The sequence below is a fragment of the Lucilia cuprina genome, chromosome 3 (genome assembly GCF_022045245.1).
Source record: "Lucilia cuprina isolate Lc7/37 chromosome 3, ASM2204524v1, whole genome shotgun sequence".
In the NCBI taxonomy this organism is placed as follows: domain Eukaryota; kingdom Metazoa; phylum Arthropoda; class Insecta; order Diptera; family Calliphoridae; genus Lucilia; species Lucilia cuprina.
The window spans coordinates 51,698,537-51,718,364 of NC_060951.1; the positions used below are offsets into that span (position 1 = coordinate 51,698,537).

The 19,828-nt window shown below is 26.6% G+C and overlaps 1 protein-coding gene across 13 annotated transcripts in view; it reads left to right on the forward strand.

The window, feature by feature from the left end:
• Positions 1–19,828, forward strand: part of LOC111680926 (protein sidekick) — a 204,845-nt gene that overhangs the window by 121,663 nt on the left and 63,354 nt on the right. For all 13 annotated transcript variants that reach the window (XM_046946399.1, XM_046946400.1, XM_046946403.1 and 10 more), the window contains exon 2: positions 8,352–8,453. In XM_046946399.1, the coding sequence (XP_046802355.1) occupies positions 8,352–8,453 (102 nt within the window). The remainder of the gene's footprint in view (positions 1–8,351; positions 8,454–19,828) is intronic.

Below are 19,828 nucleotides of genomic sequence, written 5' to 3' on the forward strand. Positions count from 1 at the left end.
CTATACAATACATATTTGCAAAAGTAATTAAAATGTTTGGCAAATGATTTGAAAATAATTTCATTAAAAATCCAAAAAAGTGCATACTCACAGTTATGCAAACACACCAAAGTACTTTTTATTGTCTCTTAAGGCAAATGTTTGTATGTTAAAGAGTTTGTACATAATTTCTAAAATGTTCTTTTTGTTTTGCATCTGCTCCCTGAGAAAGTGCATAAATTTTTACCTACAAAAACTACTTTATGCCACAACTAAAATAACAAGAACAACAAAGTATGAATAGAAAGTAAAATATTAAATTTCATAAAATTATTTAAGTATATTTTTTAGTATTTTTTTGTAAACTAAAATTCCCCAATAAAATGTAGAGAGTTAAAGGGAAAACACACAGCGACAAGATAAAATGTTATCATAATAAAAACCTTTCAACAAGCACTTATATAACTTATTAAGTATATAAGAAGGGAATTAGGAGTGGTATTAATAGTGGCAAGTTTTAATTACAATTTTATTATTAGTTTAAATTCGTCTTATTATTGAATCTAAGGCTGTTTCAAAAATACTGGCAATACTCCAAAACAGACATAAGCCGATAGTGCAAATTGAGCATATAGTCCATGTCTGATATGTACTTGAAAATATATATAACTGTCAGGCATGTATTAGACTATAGACTGGACGACTAGACTATAGGCTAGAATATAGGCAAGACTATAGACTAGACTATAGACTAGACCATAGACTAGACTATAGACTAGACTATAGACTAGACTATGAACTAGACTATAGACTAGACTAAAGACTAGACTATAGACTAGACTATAGACTAGACTATAGACTAGACTATAGACTAGACTATAGACTAGACTATAGACTAGACTATAGACTAGACTATAGACTAGACTATAGACTAGACTATAGACTAGACTATAGACTAGACTATAGGCAAGACTATAGACTAGACTATAGACTAGACTATAGACTAGACTATAGCTTAGACTATAGACTATACTATAGACTAGACTATAGACTAGACTATAGACCAGACTATATACCAGACTATAGACCAGACTATAGACTGGACTATAGACTAGACTATAGACTACACTATATACTGGACTATAGACTAGATTAAACTAGACTGTATACTAGACTATAGACTGGACTATAAACTATACTATAGAGTACACTGTATACTAGACTATAAAACTATATACTAGACTATACACTGGACTATAGACTAGACTATATACTGGACTATAGACTAGATTAAACTAGACTGTAGACTAGACTATAGAATGGACTATAAACTATACTATAGAGTACACTGTATACTAGACTATAAAACTATATAATAGACTATAGACTAAGACTAGACTATACAAAGACAAGACTGTAGACTATATTAAGGACTAGATTAGGAAATAAACTATTGCTAAAGTATAAAGTCTCGAATGCTTTTTTTCTCTGATGATTTTTTTCAGCGTTTTTGTCAAATCTCACAATTCAATAAATTATACTTAAGTAACCACATTTGTTGGGTTACTTAAAGTCATAAATTTAATTTCATCGTCTTTAAATTGCATTTTTTCCATTTTTTTTGAAATACTTTCCATATTCCCAATTAACTTTTTATAATCAACTAGGCGCAAGCGCACTCAAGCTAAACATTACTAGCATTACTTTTATTTCATTAATTAACTGCTGGTCCTTTTAAAATTAAATTAATAAATAAATCTCAAAAACCCAACCCTCAAAATAATTGCATTTATTTTATTTTAAAATACTCTTTAAAGAATTTCTCAAAAAAAATAAATGCATTTCTGTTGTAGCAAAAACACTTGAAGAACACTTATAAAACATAAATATTTATAAATTTACATAGCTTATTACACTTCAAACATTATATACATACATATATGAAAGAGAATATACCATTTCACTCATGTATATAAATTTACATTACCATCATCATTATCGTCGTCATCATTATTATCATCATATCATTCAATACTTTTTATCAGTAGCAGCTGTTTGTGTGTATATAATGCACTCATACTTTTTGAAATATACACACTATTACTAATTTAATGCATGCTTGCCTCCTGTATTTCAGGCTATATTTCCCATATTCCTTTAATTCTTCTTTTCAATACAATATGGCATACTTTAAGTAAAATTTCCAAAATTTAAAATAGCTAACTTATGGCCCGCCTAAATATTTTGGTTTTTATTGAAAAAAATTTTTAACTGGAAGTAATTACAAAAATTAACAGTATGATTAAATATACATATATCCTAAAAATATCACAACGAAATCGTTTGCCTAAATATTTGAAAAATCATAAAATGTTTAATAAGAGGACAGTTTATTTTTAATAATTTGTTAATAGGTTCCCAACGTTAAATTATGGAAATTTAGTTTTTAACTTTTTTGCAAGGTTTGTCAAACCCTGTTTAAATATTTTAATGTTTAAAAGTGTGTGTGTATATACATATATGTATTACATTGTTTCATCACTATCACTGTGTGTACGAGTGCATTACTTTTTTATTTTATCATTTCACTAGTCGAGCGTGCAATTTTTGCATAATTTTTTGAATAAAACAAAAACAAAATCAAGAAAATAAAGAAAAAAATAATTTGAATTTGTTACACAACTTCTACCTCCAAACATTGTCGTTTTATTAATTTACATATGTTTCGCAATGTACATACATACATATGTATAAAAAATATGTTTTCTCATACTACTGAATCCAATTCATTGTTGTTTTCTAGGAATTTTCAATAAAATAGAATGAGCATTTATTATAGATTATGTAGAGTGCTTGTAACGAAAATATATTTATAAATTACAACAAATTTAGAACGCTTATTGAAAATTATGAATTTTTGATATGTTTTTATACCATCAGTTTTTTATATAACAATGATCACTGATCAATGTCAATACTTGATCAGTTTTTCTTTTTTAAGAAATAGTTTATAACTTCTTGATCTGTTTTCTGTAGAATAATTATAAATTGATACGTTGTCTGTAAATCAGATAGATCGATCGATCAGTTTTCTAATAATGATCACTTGATTAGCGATTACTTGATAAGCTTTTGATACAAAAAAGGCTATAAGAACCTCATGATCGTTTGCTATAAAATAGTAAGCACACTGTCAGTTTTTCAAGTAAAAATTATGACTAGATCACTCATGATCACTCGCCTTTTCTATAGAACTGAGATAAATAGATCAAATTGATATAAAATTGCAATCGCACAATTTTATAATCAAAAGTGAAAACCACTTGATCAATTTTTTAAGTAATAGTGCCTAACCACATGATCCGTTGACTTTAAAAAAAAAGATCGGTCGATTAGTTTTCTAAAATGATCACTTGATTAGCGATCACTCGATAAACTTTTGTTACAAAAGTGAATATAAGTTGTCTATGTAACAGTAAGCACTTGATTGATTTCTTTTCAAATAATTATATTGATTACTTGATCAGTATGAATACTTTATAAATAATAGAGATCTCTCGATCTATAGTAAAGTGATCACTCAATCAATTTTCTTTTTATAATGATAACAAGTGATAACTATCTAATTTGTTTACAAAAGAAATTATGCTTTTAGATTTTTTTAGAATAGCCAATCCTGCCGTGATGCATTAAAAAGCGACGTCTGATATTCCTACAATTTTAATTTATATTTCCAAATAATTGTTATATATTTTTATGCGATTATTGCCTATAGACACTTGTTTTCTTATTTATTAAATATTAAACAAATGGTTTATTGATTATTTGGAAAACAAGCAAAAAATTGTTAAACAATAATAAAACATTTTATTGATATTTCATTTTTAAACAATAAATAAAATGTTCTATACACTTTTAATATACTCTACTATGTAACATTGGGAATAGCAATTGTCCATAAAGAGGAGGGGTCAAAGGCACCTGAACAAATCCCTGAAGTTAGTTGTTTTTTTATAACAAATAAATAACTGAAATAATGAAAAATAAATAAAAAATACAAAAAAATGGTTTGTTTTGTTATAACGTGAATTTAAATTTAATACTTTTTATTCAATTAATAACAAATGTCTAGATTTAAAAAATGTTTACTAAAACTTAATAAAAAAAGTTGATTGAAAGTATAAAATTTTTAATTTAATAAATATTGCTTAAATTTATTGAAAATAATTATTTTTATATATATTTTTTTAAGTCTGTTTATAAATATGTTTTCTATCATAGTTTCATATGATATTATTGATAACTATTGTTTTTATGAAATTGTACCACATTTTATTTAAAATGTATATAGTTTTTTTGTATTCAAACCACAATTATTATTGTACATATTTGTATGTTATTTTAATAAATATTTTTTTTAAGCTTTAATGCAATAATTAGCAGCATTTGCTTGTTCAACCACGAAAAATATAAACAAAATTTTAAATTGTTAAACTAAATTTAAATGACATATTTACAGATTTTATAAGTACTTGAGATATTTGTTTAAAATTTTCAGAAAAGTTTTAAAGTATTTTAATATTTTTAAAAGTGTTTATAATAAATTTAAACTTAATTAATTAATTACTTATACTAAATTAGAATCAAACTAAATATTTATTTTAAATAATGTTTTTAGAAATTTTGTTAAACAAATTTGTGTAAAATATTACAAAAAATCAATTTAGTATAAAATTGTTAATATTTTATCAGAATATACAGAATATACGTGTCAAGTGATGCAACTTTTAAAATCTATGTCTTTCGATTTGGATGAAATTTTCACCAGGGTTAGTACTATTGGATAGTTCGTACTATAGATAGTAGCATTAAAAACTGTCATTGTCATCAATATGTCATTGGAATAAAACCCTGTATGACCAAAATAGCCTAATTTGGACCCCTCTAAGTCCGGCTGAAAATTTGTTTTAAGCCTACAATACTAACCATATATTCCCAGCAGATTTATAAAGAGTGTACTGCTTGCTTGGTAATAAAGGTTATAGTGCCATCATCATAATTTTTATTGATTATTGAACGATCAATTTTTCTGTAGAATAGTGATCACTTGATCAGGTTTTTAAGAAATGTTATGTTATATCATTTGATCACATTTATATGGAAAAGTGTTTAGTTTAAAAAAATAGTTTATTATGATAATTTTGTTAAAAAATTGTTTTTCTATGGAGAAGTGGTTAGTCGTTAATTTTTTGTTTAACTCTTACCTATAGAATAGTGATCACATGATCGTTTTTCCATACAAAAGTAATTACACCATCAGTTTTTAAGAGTGACTACTCTATAGCTTTACCTTGGAACAGCAGATTTGTTTTCTTTGTAATAGGGCAGACTCGCTCAATATAGAGTAATGAGCACTCGTTCAGTATTTCATTAACCGATGATCACACGATAAATAGTAATCAAACGATCATTCCTTTTTTTTTTGGATTAAGAACTTCATGATAGGTTTTCTATGAAATGATGATCAACTGATCTGTTTGCTATAAAATAGTAAACACACGATCAGTTTTTCAAATAAAAATTATTACTACATCACTTATGATCACTCGCATATATAAAATCGGTAGCCACAAAATATTCTAAAATTAAGATAAAATACAAATTCATTTTTTATTATTTCAAAAATAATCCACATTTTTAACATACTGATATAGGGTATCATACGAAAACACACATTCAAGCTATTGTTGTAATATAATGTTTGGGAAATGTTTTATAAAACTTTTTATATAAAAATAATACATTATTACAAAAATTTATGTGAAAAACTTCACTCATTCATATAATTCATTAATTTACTCGGCAATTTCAATACTGATAATTTTTTCCCCATTTTCTGATTATGTTTTTGTAAATAAAAATTATTTTATTTTTCATTCACTTATGCGGTTAAATATATTTGTTTTTGTATTTTATTTAATGTTTTGTCACACATAATCAAAATACTATACACTGGAGGAGAATAAAAAATACAAAAACAACAACAACACTAAAATAACAATAATAATAATTGTAAATGTACAATTTTTGTATATTGTATATGAATTTATTAACAACAATATTTTTGACACTAGTTTAAAACCACAAAAACAATTTACAATTTGCCAACACCAACATACATACATAAACATTTATATATTTAATATTCCTGTATGAGTGTGTGTATTTTGTTAAATATTATTGTGTGTCCTTATTTTTAATTACACTCTACTAAAAATGTTTAAAAACATGGACTTTAAATAACATGTCTACAAATGAAATGTTTATGTTCAAATGTTGTAAAGAGCAAAAAAAATGTAAGTTATAACATAAATATTTTTTAATTAACTTTCTTTTTATTGCTTCGGCAACATCTTAGGAATTTTCTTTGGCTTTTTTTGTGTTTTGAGAAAATTTATTTGCTAAACAATATTATAAATTGTTTATTTTAAATTCAATTAAATTTAATATTTTTGTGTACTTGTTCTTTTTTTTTAAAGTAATCTTATGTAAAAGATAAGATTACATTTTTTCACTTATTGTTAAGACAGTAATTTAGGCAAAATTTTATTTTTTCACTCTTTAAAGTATAATTCTTCAGATTTTTATAAGAGATTTTATTAATTAATTTTAAAGGTGTAAAACCTTATAAAAGTATTTAATTTTGTGTCGAAAACTTGGAATTACTTACTGAGCTGTCGTAATACTTTCTAGGATAGATGTTAGTTCCGTAACTTAATGTTATTTCTAAGTCTTTGCAACTATAACCATAACTATAACAATGATATGTCTATTTGGGACCAGACAATTCTCCAGACCCTATTTTTCAAACAGAACTTGGGTTTATTTCTATACTAGACAATTCTCCAGACCCTCTCTTTCAAACAAAACGTGGGATTTTATACTACCAAAATTTTTTCCAACAAATTTCTTTTAGGAATTGATTGTTAGGACTATATCAGGTGAATAAGTTAAATCAAAGTTCACATAGGACTGTATTAGAGCCTTAACTCTTGTATCATATGTTAGGACTATATCAGGTGAATAAATTAAATCAAAGTTCACATAGGACTTTATTAGAGCCTTAACTCTTGTATCATATATGTACTAAGTCCCTGAACAGTTTGACGCAAATGGGTCTAAGACAGGAGAGATCACTCCAGACCAACTCTTTCAAAAAGAACTTGGGATTTTATACAACCAAAATTTTTTTCCAACAAATTTCTTTTAGGAATTGATTGTTAGGACTATATCAGGTGATTAAGTTAAATCAAAGTTCACATAGGACTGTATTAGAGCCTTAACTCTTGTATCATATGTGTACTAAGTCCCTCCTTATAAGATCACCATATAAGGAGTTCTTTATCAATAAAAAAGAGCAACTATTGTGCGATATCTGACCTCATATTTCTTCAGATCTGATAGGTATTTTTTTATAAAATGTTAACTAAATATCTGATTTTTCATTAGAGATTCGATTTTTCACTCCCATTTCTCGCAAAACTCAAAATTTTAATGAAAACACAATTTTTTTACTAAAAATTTGATTTCATGTTTTACTTAAAATACGATTTACCAATAAAAATAATATAAAGATTGTAAAAATTTAAATTTTTACTAAATTTGACACTAAATTCGATGTTTTATCAAAAATTCTATTTTTTTTACTAAAAATCGCTTTCCACTAAAAAAATAATAAAATATATTTTGTTATTTTAAAAATGGGATTTTTTTTTAAAAATTCACATTTTTACTACTTTTGTTCAATATTTTACTGAAAGTCCCGACATTTATTAACTACGTAAACCAATAACAAAATATTTAAACACAAAAACAAAATATATATTTTTAATAATTTAATAAAATGACAAAAATGTCATTTGACCACATATTTTTGTTTGTTTGTTTGATTATTTGTTGTTCATAATAAACATTTATTTAATCAAAAAAAAGTAAACAGCAAAAACAATTTTTGTTAAATTAAAGAATAAAATTGTATAAACACACACATGAGTATTAAATTTATGTAGGTGTAAGTGCAAACAATGCATATTTGTTTTTAAATGTATTTTTATTTATTTATAAGTATATATAAGTTTGCAATGTAATATAATAATGTAAGTTCTTTCTCTATTTATTTTATTTATATAAATTGTAGTCAAATAAGGAGTGTATATTTATATAATGCTGATCAAATATTTATTAAATTACTATATACACCTTAATCAAATACTATAACAACAAAAAGTAAATTTTTGTTAATATATCTAGAGTATTTGTTTATCAACTAATTCTTTTCTTTGTTTTCTCTTCTTTTTTTTATCAATTTACAGATGGCCCACAATTACAGCCTCCTCGTTTTACAACACAACCATCATCTTCAGGTTCAATAGTTAGTGAAGGACGTACAAAAATTCTACAGTGTCATGCCTTGGGTAAGTTCAATAGAAATTTTAACAAAAAAAAAAAACAAATACTTGCAACTATCAAGCTCTGTACAATTGAGCCTCATTTTTATAACTTTTCTTCTTTTTTCTTTGTTACTTTATTATTATTACATTTTCTACTTGTTTTTTGCCCTTTTTTTGGTATTTTTTCATTATTTGTTTTCTTACGGTGTACTCTTTGGAATTAAAGGTACATAGCCAAGTATATTGGATGAAATCAAGCTTACAAAGGAGTTGTTGTTTTCGGTAGGGAACAGCATATTGTTTGGGTGTATTGATTCATATTGAAAAATGATACCTTAAGAAAAGAACAGAATAAACTAAATAAAGAGTAAGAGTAACATTTTGCCAAGATAATGAACTAGAAAAAAATAATAATAACTTTTTTATGGGGTTTCTTTCGAACAAAAAAATTATAAAAAATTGTATATAAGAAAAGAGGTCTTACAAGGAAACTTATTTAGTTGTTCAATTCTTACTTATAACCTTGCAGTTTAAAGAGTCAAAATTAAATATTTTACTTCGTTTACAAATAATCAATTAAACTGTCTAATAGATTGATTTTGTTACTTTTTAAGACACAGAGAAACACATTTTTAGTCACCTTTCTATTGATTACTTAGGGTCACAACCGTGGCACTTGCATTACTTGACCTTTCTCTGGATTACAAAAAATGTAAACTGATCCAATTAAAAAAAAAACTAAATTGTAAATTAAAATCAATCCTAATATTAAAAAATGGATACTTTAACTCCCTGAAAAACTGCTGGGTTTGTGTATTTCTTGGCTGCTTGACCACTCCGTTCTAGCGTACTCGTGCTGTAAGTAGTAACTATGCAGCACGATATTTGTATGCGTTATAATGTGGTTAGAGGCATTATTTACTTGAAGCTCACTATTTGCGCTTCGCCCTTTTTTACAGATGTTATTTGCAATGCTCGTTTATAGCCTAACTGACTCATTGCCTGTTTGCCTGGCAGCCTGCATGCTTGGTTATAGGTATCAATTTTTCATTACCAGACCAACAAACAACCTTCATTTCATGCTTGGCAATTTTCTTGTGATGTGGCAAACCCATGTAGTTGCCACATATGTATTGTACTAACGTACCACATTATAACAAATATAAGTTCATACAACTAAGAATACTTGAACACAAGTCTTCTAACTACATACATACATACATACATACATACATACATACATACATACATACATACATACATACATACATATGTATATCAGTAAGTAGTTTCATTTTGTTCTACATTTTTTTGTGTTTTTGCGCTTCGTATTGAATTTCTATTTCCCTAAATGACAATTTTAACCTGTTAGGTAATGTTTAGTGTCCATGAAGAAGTTTCTTAAGTTTTCTGGAAGCAATACAAAAATAAACTTAAATTCTTTAATTAATCCTTTAAGTAGACAAGCAAATTGTATATTTACCATAAGACCTGAAATAGGAGTATTTGTATGTTTAAACCTTCAAGTTGGTAGTTGTTTAACGCTTCTAATAATTTATACGCAGATATTTGATTAGGACTTTAACTAAGCTTCTTATAGATTTCAATATCTAATCAAGTGAATGTGGTATTCGCTTCTTAAACGTTGTTATTGAATATCGATTTTTTGTTAGAACTAAAATTCAGAAAGTTAACATCAAACATTTCAGTACATCACATAACTTTTAGTTCACTAATCCGTTTCTAAGCCACCCAACGAAGTATAATTTTGTCAATAACTATCGTTCTTTTGTAAGAACTACAATTCAGAAAGTTAAAATCTAACATTTCACCACATGAATGAAATAACTTTAATATCACTTATTCGGTTCTAAGCCTCAAACATTTCACCTATAAGATCATCAGTTTTTGACAGAACTTTAAGTTCACTTATACGGTTCTAAGCCACCGAAGTCCCTCAATAACTAAAAATACTCATCTGGCTGAAGATCGATATTTTGTTGGAACTACAATTCGTCAACGGCTAGTGTCTTTAGTAAAGAAACAGAATGTCTGTCTGATCAATTTCGCAAAAAATTTGAACAACAATCATAAAAATGGAGATTACACAAAACTTGTTTAAATTTCTGTATTAAACTAACGATTCCTCAACTTTTCGTCTGACCTCATTAACTGGCCTTAACAATATTCTGGTTCTAAGCACGAGGTTGATGATAGTTAAAAGGACTAAGCTCCTCAGATGTTTAACCAACTGTTCAGCTTCTCTTGCTTGTATATTTTAAAGACATATATATGTAACTTGCTATGCCTGCTTTTCGCAGACAGACGTTCTTTAAATGCGGGTTCTCATAGTGTTATTTAACTAATGTGCTTTTTTTTAGAAAAATTACCTCATATGTCCGTACAACTTTTCATTTCAATTGTTTTAAACAGTAATTTTGCTACTTTTCTTTTAAACTGAAAAAAAACACACATTTATAAAAACAATACAAACAAAAAATTAGAAAATAACAAATATTATACACCGTTTCCTATTAAACCACAAAAACTTGGTAACGACTTTACTTACCTCACAACAACAGTTTCTTTTCTAATAATGTCTTATATTTTCATTTGATTTATATTGAGGATTTTACACATTACTTGTAATCTTACTTGTCTTCCATGACATCATCTGTTCAATTAAAGGTGTTCTTAATTTTAAATTTTTTAAAATTCTAAAAAAACAATTGAAAATTTATCTAATATACAATTGGAATTTTCTTAAACACACGTGGAAATGGTGTCCAACAATTGAAGCGTATCATAACGATTTTTTTAGTTTTCTTTCCGTTTAAATTAAAAATGTCAGAGAAATTGAAATCGAAGGACATTTAAGAAAAGCACAACAGCAGAAAAAAATTATATAAATGAACAAGAAGCAAACGGCAATGCATTTTTTTATTTATAAATAAAAAAATAACAGGAATTTAAGAAATTTTAAAACGGTTTCATTTGCATTAATTTTTTTCCCAGTCCTGTCTGTCGTTAGTCATTGATATGACTTCTTTTTTCTTCTTATTCAACGACTACTTGTAGTCGTTGTTTGTTGCCATGTTGGTCTTCTTAAGACAGTGTCAGTTGTTTGCTATGTTGGTTGTGTGTCATTCATTTGTTTTTTATTTTTCTTGTTTCATAAAATATTTAAGTATTTTATTAACAATTTTGTTGCAGTACAAGTCTTATGAAAATTTTCATTATGCTTAACTTTTATAATTATATATATACCCTGGATTTCGGGTTGTCCCTTCCGAGTCACATATACACACAATTAATTATTACATTTTCTTCTTATTTAAATTATTGGCTTTACGGCAGATTACATCTAATGAGTTAAGTAGCCATTTTTATTACATCACAACTCAGAAAACATTTCTCGCCAGTTTACCTAGAAATTCTTAAGTAGCAATTGACTTCCCTTTAGATTACTTGGGAACACTAAAGTGACAATTAACGTATTCTCCTTTTTAAAAAATGCCGGTTTAGTATTACAATATGAAGCTAGTAGTAAGTCCTTTTCATTATATTATTACAACTTTGTCTTTTTGTACATATTTAAACATTTTGTTTATTTATCGGTTAAATGAAGTTGATACTTTTACTTTAAAAAGAAGAGCAAAAACAAAGTGCTGTTGTTGTACAATTTACTAATGCTACTTAAGGGATTTTTAAAGTGGTTAGTTAATCATTTTACCCAGAAAACCAGAAAAAACAACCAAACAACACACACACAGAAAATCAAAAAAAAAACCTTAAGTTTTAGCTAAAAAGTAAAAGCAACTGCAACAAGAAACCTAAAAGTTAACATAAGTTTTGTTTGAGTACTTTACCTTGAACTGATTTTTCATTTCACTTGATGTCTTGGTGGAGAGAAAATTAAATATTCAAAACTAAATAAAGAACAAAGTAAAAAAATAAAACAAATAACAATAATGTGGTAAAATATATTTCTTTACTTTTTTCTCTCTATGTAATACAGTCGATGTGCGTTATAACGATAATGGTTAGAAGCACTTAGGTAATGAAGTTATTTGAAGTTTGTTATGCCTTCAAAACAATTACCTTTAGTTAAAGCGTTGATAACCATTGCACTAATATGTTATATATTTCGTGTAACATCTTATATGCATGACACCAATTTTGAACTCTGCTGTCTAAATTCCTAGTACAAATCCTGTTGGTATATTATTATAATAATAACGACTGTTCATCGTGTCTATTATCAACTGTCTGCATTTACTTTCTTTTTAATTTTGTATGACAATTTTCGTTGCATGTTTTATGCATAACATTAGCAAACGAAGAAATGGTTGATGGAAATTTTTTTTGTTAAAGTATAAATATTTCTCTAGCACCTTTTGTTGCATGAAGTGCATGCACAAACACTTCATTTGAAATGTGTCAACAAATTTTCAATTAATTAACACAAAAGAACTCAAATGATATTGCTAAAATAATATAAAGAATTAAAGTTGAATTCAAGCATAAGAATAATGTTTTTATTTTAATAAATAAAATAAATAACTTTTTACGAAGTCTTTTCTTAATTAAATTTAGATTTAATAGTACAGATATCAACACTATATTGTCAACTTTACTTTTTTTAACAATCTTTAAAACTAACTAACTGAAGTCAGGCTTAAAGACTGAACTGTAGTCAAGAATTTCGACTGGTCAAGTAAGGATAATAGACTAGATTATTGTCAAAGCTATTGACCACAATATAGCAAAAACTATACTAATAGTACAATAAAGTCAAGACTTTGAAAAATTTAGAGAATAGACTATAGACAAGTTTTAACTATAGTAATAACAATATGTATTAGGACGACATACTATAGTCTAGTCCATAAGTATATTCAACTGAATAAACTGTAGACAAGGCTTTATACTTAATACAGTCAAAATTATGACCTTGTTATAGTCGGTACAGGACTTTAGTTATTTTTAGACACAACTAGTCAGAAGATAATAGTCTATAGATATTACACAATAGTCAAGACTATAGACTAAAATAATGTCAATACTATAGATAAGACTATAGTCCAGACTAAATTAGTCAAGATTAAAGTCAAAAGTATATTAAGAAAAATTTTTATTTTTTGGATAAGTACTTTAAGAAAACGGAAATAGTTAGTGATTTAAAATTCCATTTCCAACTCAAATCTATTTAATATGTACATATAGCAATTGTAAGTAAAATGCTAATAAATGTCAATATGTACCATGGCATTCAAGTGTTATGGACATACGAGTCACTTACTCCTATTTCTCGTCAATATGAACTTTTACAAAAATACACACACATGTACATGCAAAACATTACATATTATTAAATGTGAATTTAATTGAACACAGAGACATACTGACTTACTAAATGACTAAATAAATGACTGGCTCCTATACATATACAAAATATAATACATACATATGTATGTGTTGTCGTCATGCATTTAGTCTGGTAACAGCAGCAGCAAGAACTCTGACACACATGTTTAACCAAGTAAATGCCATCATATTAAATTGGTTGACTGTAAATGAAATGCAACATACATACATATAACTGGAAAAAGCAACAGAGAAAATAAAACAAAACATAAAAAGATTTTAAATAATAGTATAATTACATTATGTATTAACACAGTTAAATAATATTAATTAAATGCAAAAATAAAATAGTTTTTAAACTTATTAATGAAAACAACAAATATGCAAAATAAAAAATAGTAATATGCATGCCAGTCCATAAACACAGATGCATTAAATTCCATTAAAGTTAACAATAATTGCAAAATAAAACAAAAACAATAACAAAAATAATAATGAAATAATGTTAATGAAAATACAATTCAAGATAATGATGCTGTTGCAACTGCAAAGTATAATGACGATGATCGACGATAATGGAAAATACATTCATTCATTCAATTCCAACACAGAGACACATTGAACAAAACAAAATAATTTTTAATTGAATCTTATTAAATCAATGTGCCATTTAAAGATAAATGTTCTGTTATTCTTTGTTAAATTTTTTACATTTGTCTTTTTTTCACATAAATATGCTATTAAAATGTTTTCAATTTATTATGTGTGTGTGTTTTTTTTTTATTACATTTACAATTGAATTTGTTTTAATAAACTTTTAATATTAATATGGTGTATACACAAACACATATCCCTAATGGGTTAAACAGAGTGCAGCACTTTTGAAATGTTAATTGTTGTTTTTGTTGAAAAGACACATCTCTTTTGAAAACACCCTCTTTGAAAACTTACCTAGACATTAGTCTATTTGTATGAATACATCTACTTTCACAAAAAAAAAATTATCTATATACCAGAATCTATATGCTTGTTTAATAACCAACCAGGATTTGTATGAACATTTCTGTTACTCATTTAATAACAATAAAAGTATAATAAAAAAAATTAAATAAAACAAATAAAAAACTTGGAAAAAAAACAAGAAAACAGTATGAAAACAAATTGTTCCAATGCATTTGAAATCTGGGAAAACAATTATAATTGCTTTTGTTATTGTTGTTTATATTGTATGTAGTTGTTCTATGGGTTTGTTGTACAGCAAAGCAATAACAAAACTCAAATTTGTGGCGACGTTTTTAAAAACATTGTACATCTACAATCTACTTGAATTTGTTGTCTTTCACTACCACCACCATTGTTCGAAATTCATATATGTCGGCAACATGATTTTGCATTGATTGCAACAATATAAAAGCACATCTTCTTTACTACAACTATAACTATAGATTTTTAAGCTTATAAGTGTCGGTACAAATTGTGGCAATGTAAATATGTTTGTCTTAAGGTTATCGGGATACTAGTGTGTACAGGGGCCTTCACAAGAATATGGACTAGACTATAGACTAAACTAAAGATTATAATATACTATAGACTAGCCTTTAGTCTGTAGTTAAACTAAGCTAAAGACTAAACTAACGACTGGACTAAAGACTAGACTTAGACCAGACTGTAGACAAGACTATAAACTAGACTAGTTACTAAACTATAGAATATGTATGTCTTAAGGTAATTGGAATACTAGTGTGTGCAGGGGCCTTCACATTATTAACTAGATTATACTATACTATAGACTAGACTATAGAATTGCCTTTAGACTAGCCTTCAGACTTAACTATAGACTAGACTAAAGACTAAACCATAAATTAGACTATAGACTAGACTATATACAAGACTATAGACTAGAATATAGACTAGACTATAGATTAGACTATAGACTAGAATATAGACTAGACTATAGACTAGACTATTGAATATACTATAGACTGGATTATAGAATATACTATAGACTAGACTACTGAATATGCTATAGATTAGACTATAAAATATACTATAGTCTAGACTATGGAATATACTATAAACTATACTATAGATTAGACTATAGACTAGACTATAGACTGTACTAAAGACTAGACTATATACTAGACTATAGATTAGACCATATACTAGACTAAGTATAGACCGCACTCTAGTACAGAATACAGAGTACAAGATAGTCTACACAATAAACTAATCATGCTGTCCAAGTGTTAAACTTAATCATAGTAATAACTACAGACTAAGGTCTAGATTATAAATTGGACTATTTATACTATTTTAATTTGAAATACTTATTTACTGAAATAAAGTTCATTTTAAGTCATTAAATAATTTTACCTTTCTTTTTTATTGAAGGCCCCTTTCTTTCTAAACATATCATTTCCTTGCCTTCCAAGCCTTATTAATATTGGACGGTAATATACTACTAGTAGCAGTATTTTTTTTGTATATTGTACAATACTCTTCATTACCGGAAAAATCTTTATAAGATTGTTACTTATATATTTTTGCATAAATATCCTGGTTTAGTTCTGCTGTACCACTCCATATTTTTCCACAATACAATTATTTCTCTTTGTTGCAAGGATTTGGTGGAAAAGCAGGATGATGGCATACATTTAGCAATGAGCATACCTTTTTGTAGTAGTATCTCTGCTACTATTTGATAATAAAAAAAGCAAGAAAAAACGAGTATAGTACCAGCAACAATAGAAATAAAATATTTTTACTTAGTTCTACTCTAGTTTTTAGCTTTTCATTCAATAAAAAACCAAGACAAATTCCTGGCAAGCAAACTAATGTTGAATAGAAAACTGCATTTGGTTGGTTCGTCGTTGGTTGCTAAACAAAAATTATACTGTTTGTTGCTGCTGTTGTTTTTTGTTAGTTAAATGTGTTCTCAACACTTACGTATTTTCCTGTATTAAGGAACAAGCAGCAAAAATTTAACTAAAATGTTTTTTCATCAAACATTTTTATGCTTGATTTTCTTTTCTATTTGCCTGGGAAAAAACAACAACAATAAGAATTGTTTCGAAATTAAAGTGCAACTTCTATTTTCTTAAGTTTCTTTTTTATTTTCTATGGTAATGCTGATACAATGCATGGCTGCAGCTTTGTTTTGCTAGTCATTATTTTTGTTATGCAGTGTAGTGTGTATGTATGTGACTGAGGTTTTTATTTTCGAAAGTATTTTCTATGTTGGCAAATAAATATAACTATCCCAAAATACACTTTCAGAAATGCCTAGTACTTTTAGAAGTTGTAGTAGAATATATACGGTTTTAAAATTATAAGAAAATTATTAACGATTTATTTGGTACAGCTCAAACTTATGAAAGTACTAGGCTTATTTTTACAAAAACAAAGTACTATGTCTTTATTTCAAAAACCAACCTACACAATCACACTCTATCAACAATTGTTATTTCTGCAATAACAATTTTGTTTTCTTTCGTTCTTAAAACTTAAATATTTTCATCAGAAATGGAAAATTAAGTATTGTTGTACTTTTTAACATCGAAAAATAACACAAAAGCCATATTAAGCTTTTTTGCTAAAGAGTCCACAAACCAGGTCACAGAACAGCAAAATCCTTAGATTTGTGCATAGATCATAGTCAATATCCACAGATTATGGAATAGACTAGTCCATAAACTAGTTCATAGACTAGTCAATAAACTTATTCATAAAACAGTTCACTCTAGTCAATAGTCTAGTACGTAGGCTAGATTACGTCAAAAGGATTGCTTACAGACTAGTATATTGACTAGTGAAAAGTCTATACGTTAGCCAATAATATAGCCCAAGGACTAGTCCATAGATTAGTATTCAGACCCATCAATCTTTTTTTTTTTTAATTTTATTCTAAAAAGTACTCTTAAAAAGATTGAGTAATATTTTAAAATTGTAATTTTCCACTCCTGATTTTCACTAACAACATAACTTCAAACTTAATTTGGTTAAATTTAAATGAGATACATTCTAATGAATCTATACAATAATATGCAAAGAAATTTTCTATTTCATTTATAGAGTCATTTAATAAAATAGAAAATTCTCTTGATTTATTGACAAAAATAATGAAATTTATTTTGCAGTGTAATTTAAAAGCTTTAAATTATTAACATGAATATTTAATGAACATTGATTTGCTTATAAAGATTTTCCAATTTTCTAGCATATTTAAATATTAATGCAGTAAAAATTTGTCAAGAATTTGCACAATTGCAAAAGTGTATTAAAGTTTTCATTGAATTGTCACTTAAAGTAACTTAATGTTAAAAATTTCTTTGAAAGAAACATACAAAACAAACGTATAAACATTACTCTGGCACACCAGCAAAAAAAATTGCTAAACAAATACAAATGTTAGCTGTATGAAAAGTCAAAACGAACGATGTATTTCAAAAGATTATGGAAATTTTTCACTGCATACTTCTTCTTATAGATATCATATCACAGCATCAATATATTTTGTAATATTTTGAACAGCAGGAACAACAATACGAGTATTTTTGTTTTGGTTTACATTTTTTTTTGTTAGCAGAAAACCGAAAACAAAGCTTACACTTTTGTTCGATGACTTACTAGAAAAATATGTAAAAGTAAATATAAAAGTAGTGGTATAAATCACTTGTGAATTTCAATGGATAGAAGGAAGGAATGTTCTACATTCCAAGGAGAAATACTCCAGTAAAAGAAAAAAACGCACACATACACAAATTTACTATTGTTTGTGTGTGTGTGTTTTTTTAGATGCATTTCAAGTTTTGCAAAGTTCTTGTTTTTTATCACGATTTGCATTTATTCCTAAAAAATTGAAAGTAAAAGAGAAATGAAAAACAAAAATCTATATACAAATGAAAAAAATTCCTTCAAACACAAAATTGCCAAATAATGAATTTTTTCTAATTCAAATTGTATTCTAGTTTTTTTCTACACTTTTTTCATTTTCTAATTTTCCTTTATTTTTCGCTTTGGGTTTTATTTTATTTCTTTTTTTTTTTTGGATTTTATAACTTTAACTTTGAAACAAAGCATATAACCAAAATAAAATAAAAAAACTACTTTGATTTTTCTCAATAAACTTTTACTCTGGAGAACATTTTGCATTACTATTTTATAGATAGAAAAATGTAAAATTCATACAAATACATACATCGAGCCATACATACATCATTGCTTTACGCTTGTACTAGATTACATGTTGTATTCTCTAAGGATAAAGTTTTAAACTAGTTTCAAAATGTGTACGAGTAGTAAGTACATACAAATAAATAGTTAGTTAAAATAAAGAAAAATCTTAGAAAAACTTAAATTGTAAACATTTTATTCATACACAACGAGAAATTCAGATGTCCAACCTCTTGAAAGAAAAGCAATGAATACAAAGATTTTCTAGAAATTAAGCTTCTCTAAAGGTGAAATATATTCAGTTTTTCTTAAGAAATATTTGCTCCAAAATGTTTTAAAATCTGGTAATGTAATTAATTGTACAGCTTAATCCATTTATGAGTCGTATTGCACATAGGCGTATGATAAATATATAATTGCTTTATATCAATTATACGTACCGTTGAAGCATAATTTAAACATGGTAATGAAAGTGAACATTAAGCTATATAATATACTAGACTACATATAAACTATAGTATAGTAAACTATAGTTAATACTACTAACTTGAAAATAGACTACTATAAACTAGACTATAGACTAGACTATGGACTAGACTACAGACTAAGACTATAGACTAGACTATAGACAAGACTATAGAATATACTATAAACTAGACTATATACTAGACTATAGACTAGACTATAGACTAGACTATAGACTATACTATAAACTAGACTATAGACTAGACTATAGAGTAGACTATAGACTGTACTATAGACTATACTATAGACTAGACTATAGACTATACTATAGACTAGACTATAGACTAGACTATAGACTAGACTATAGACTAGACTATAGACTAGACTATAGACTA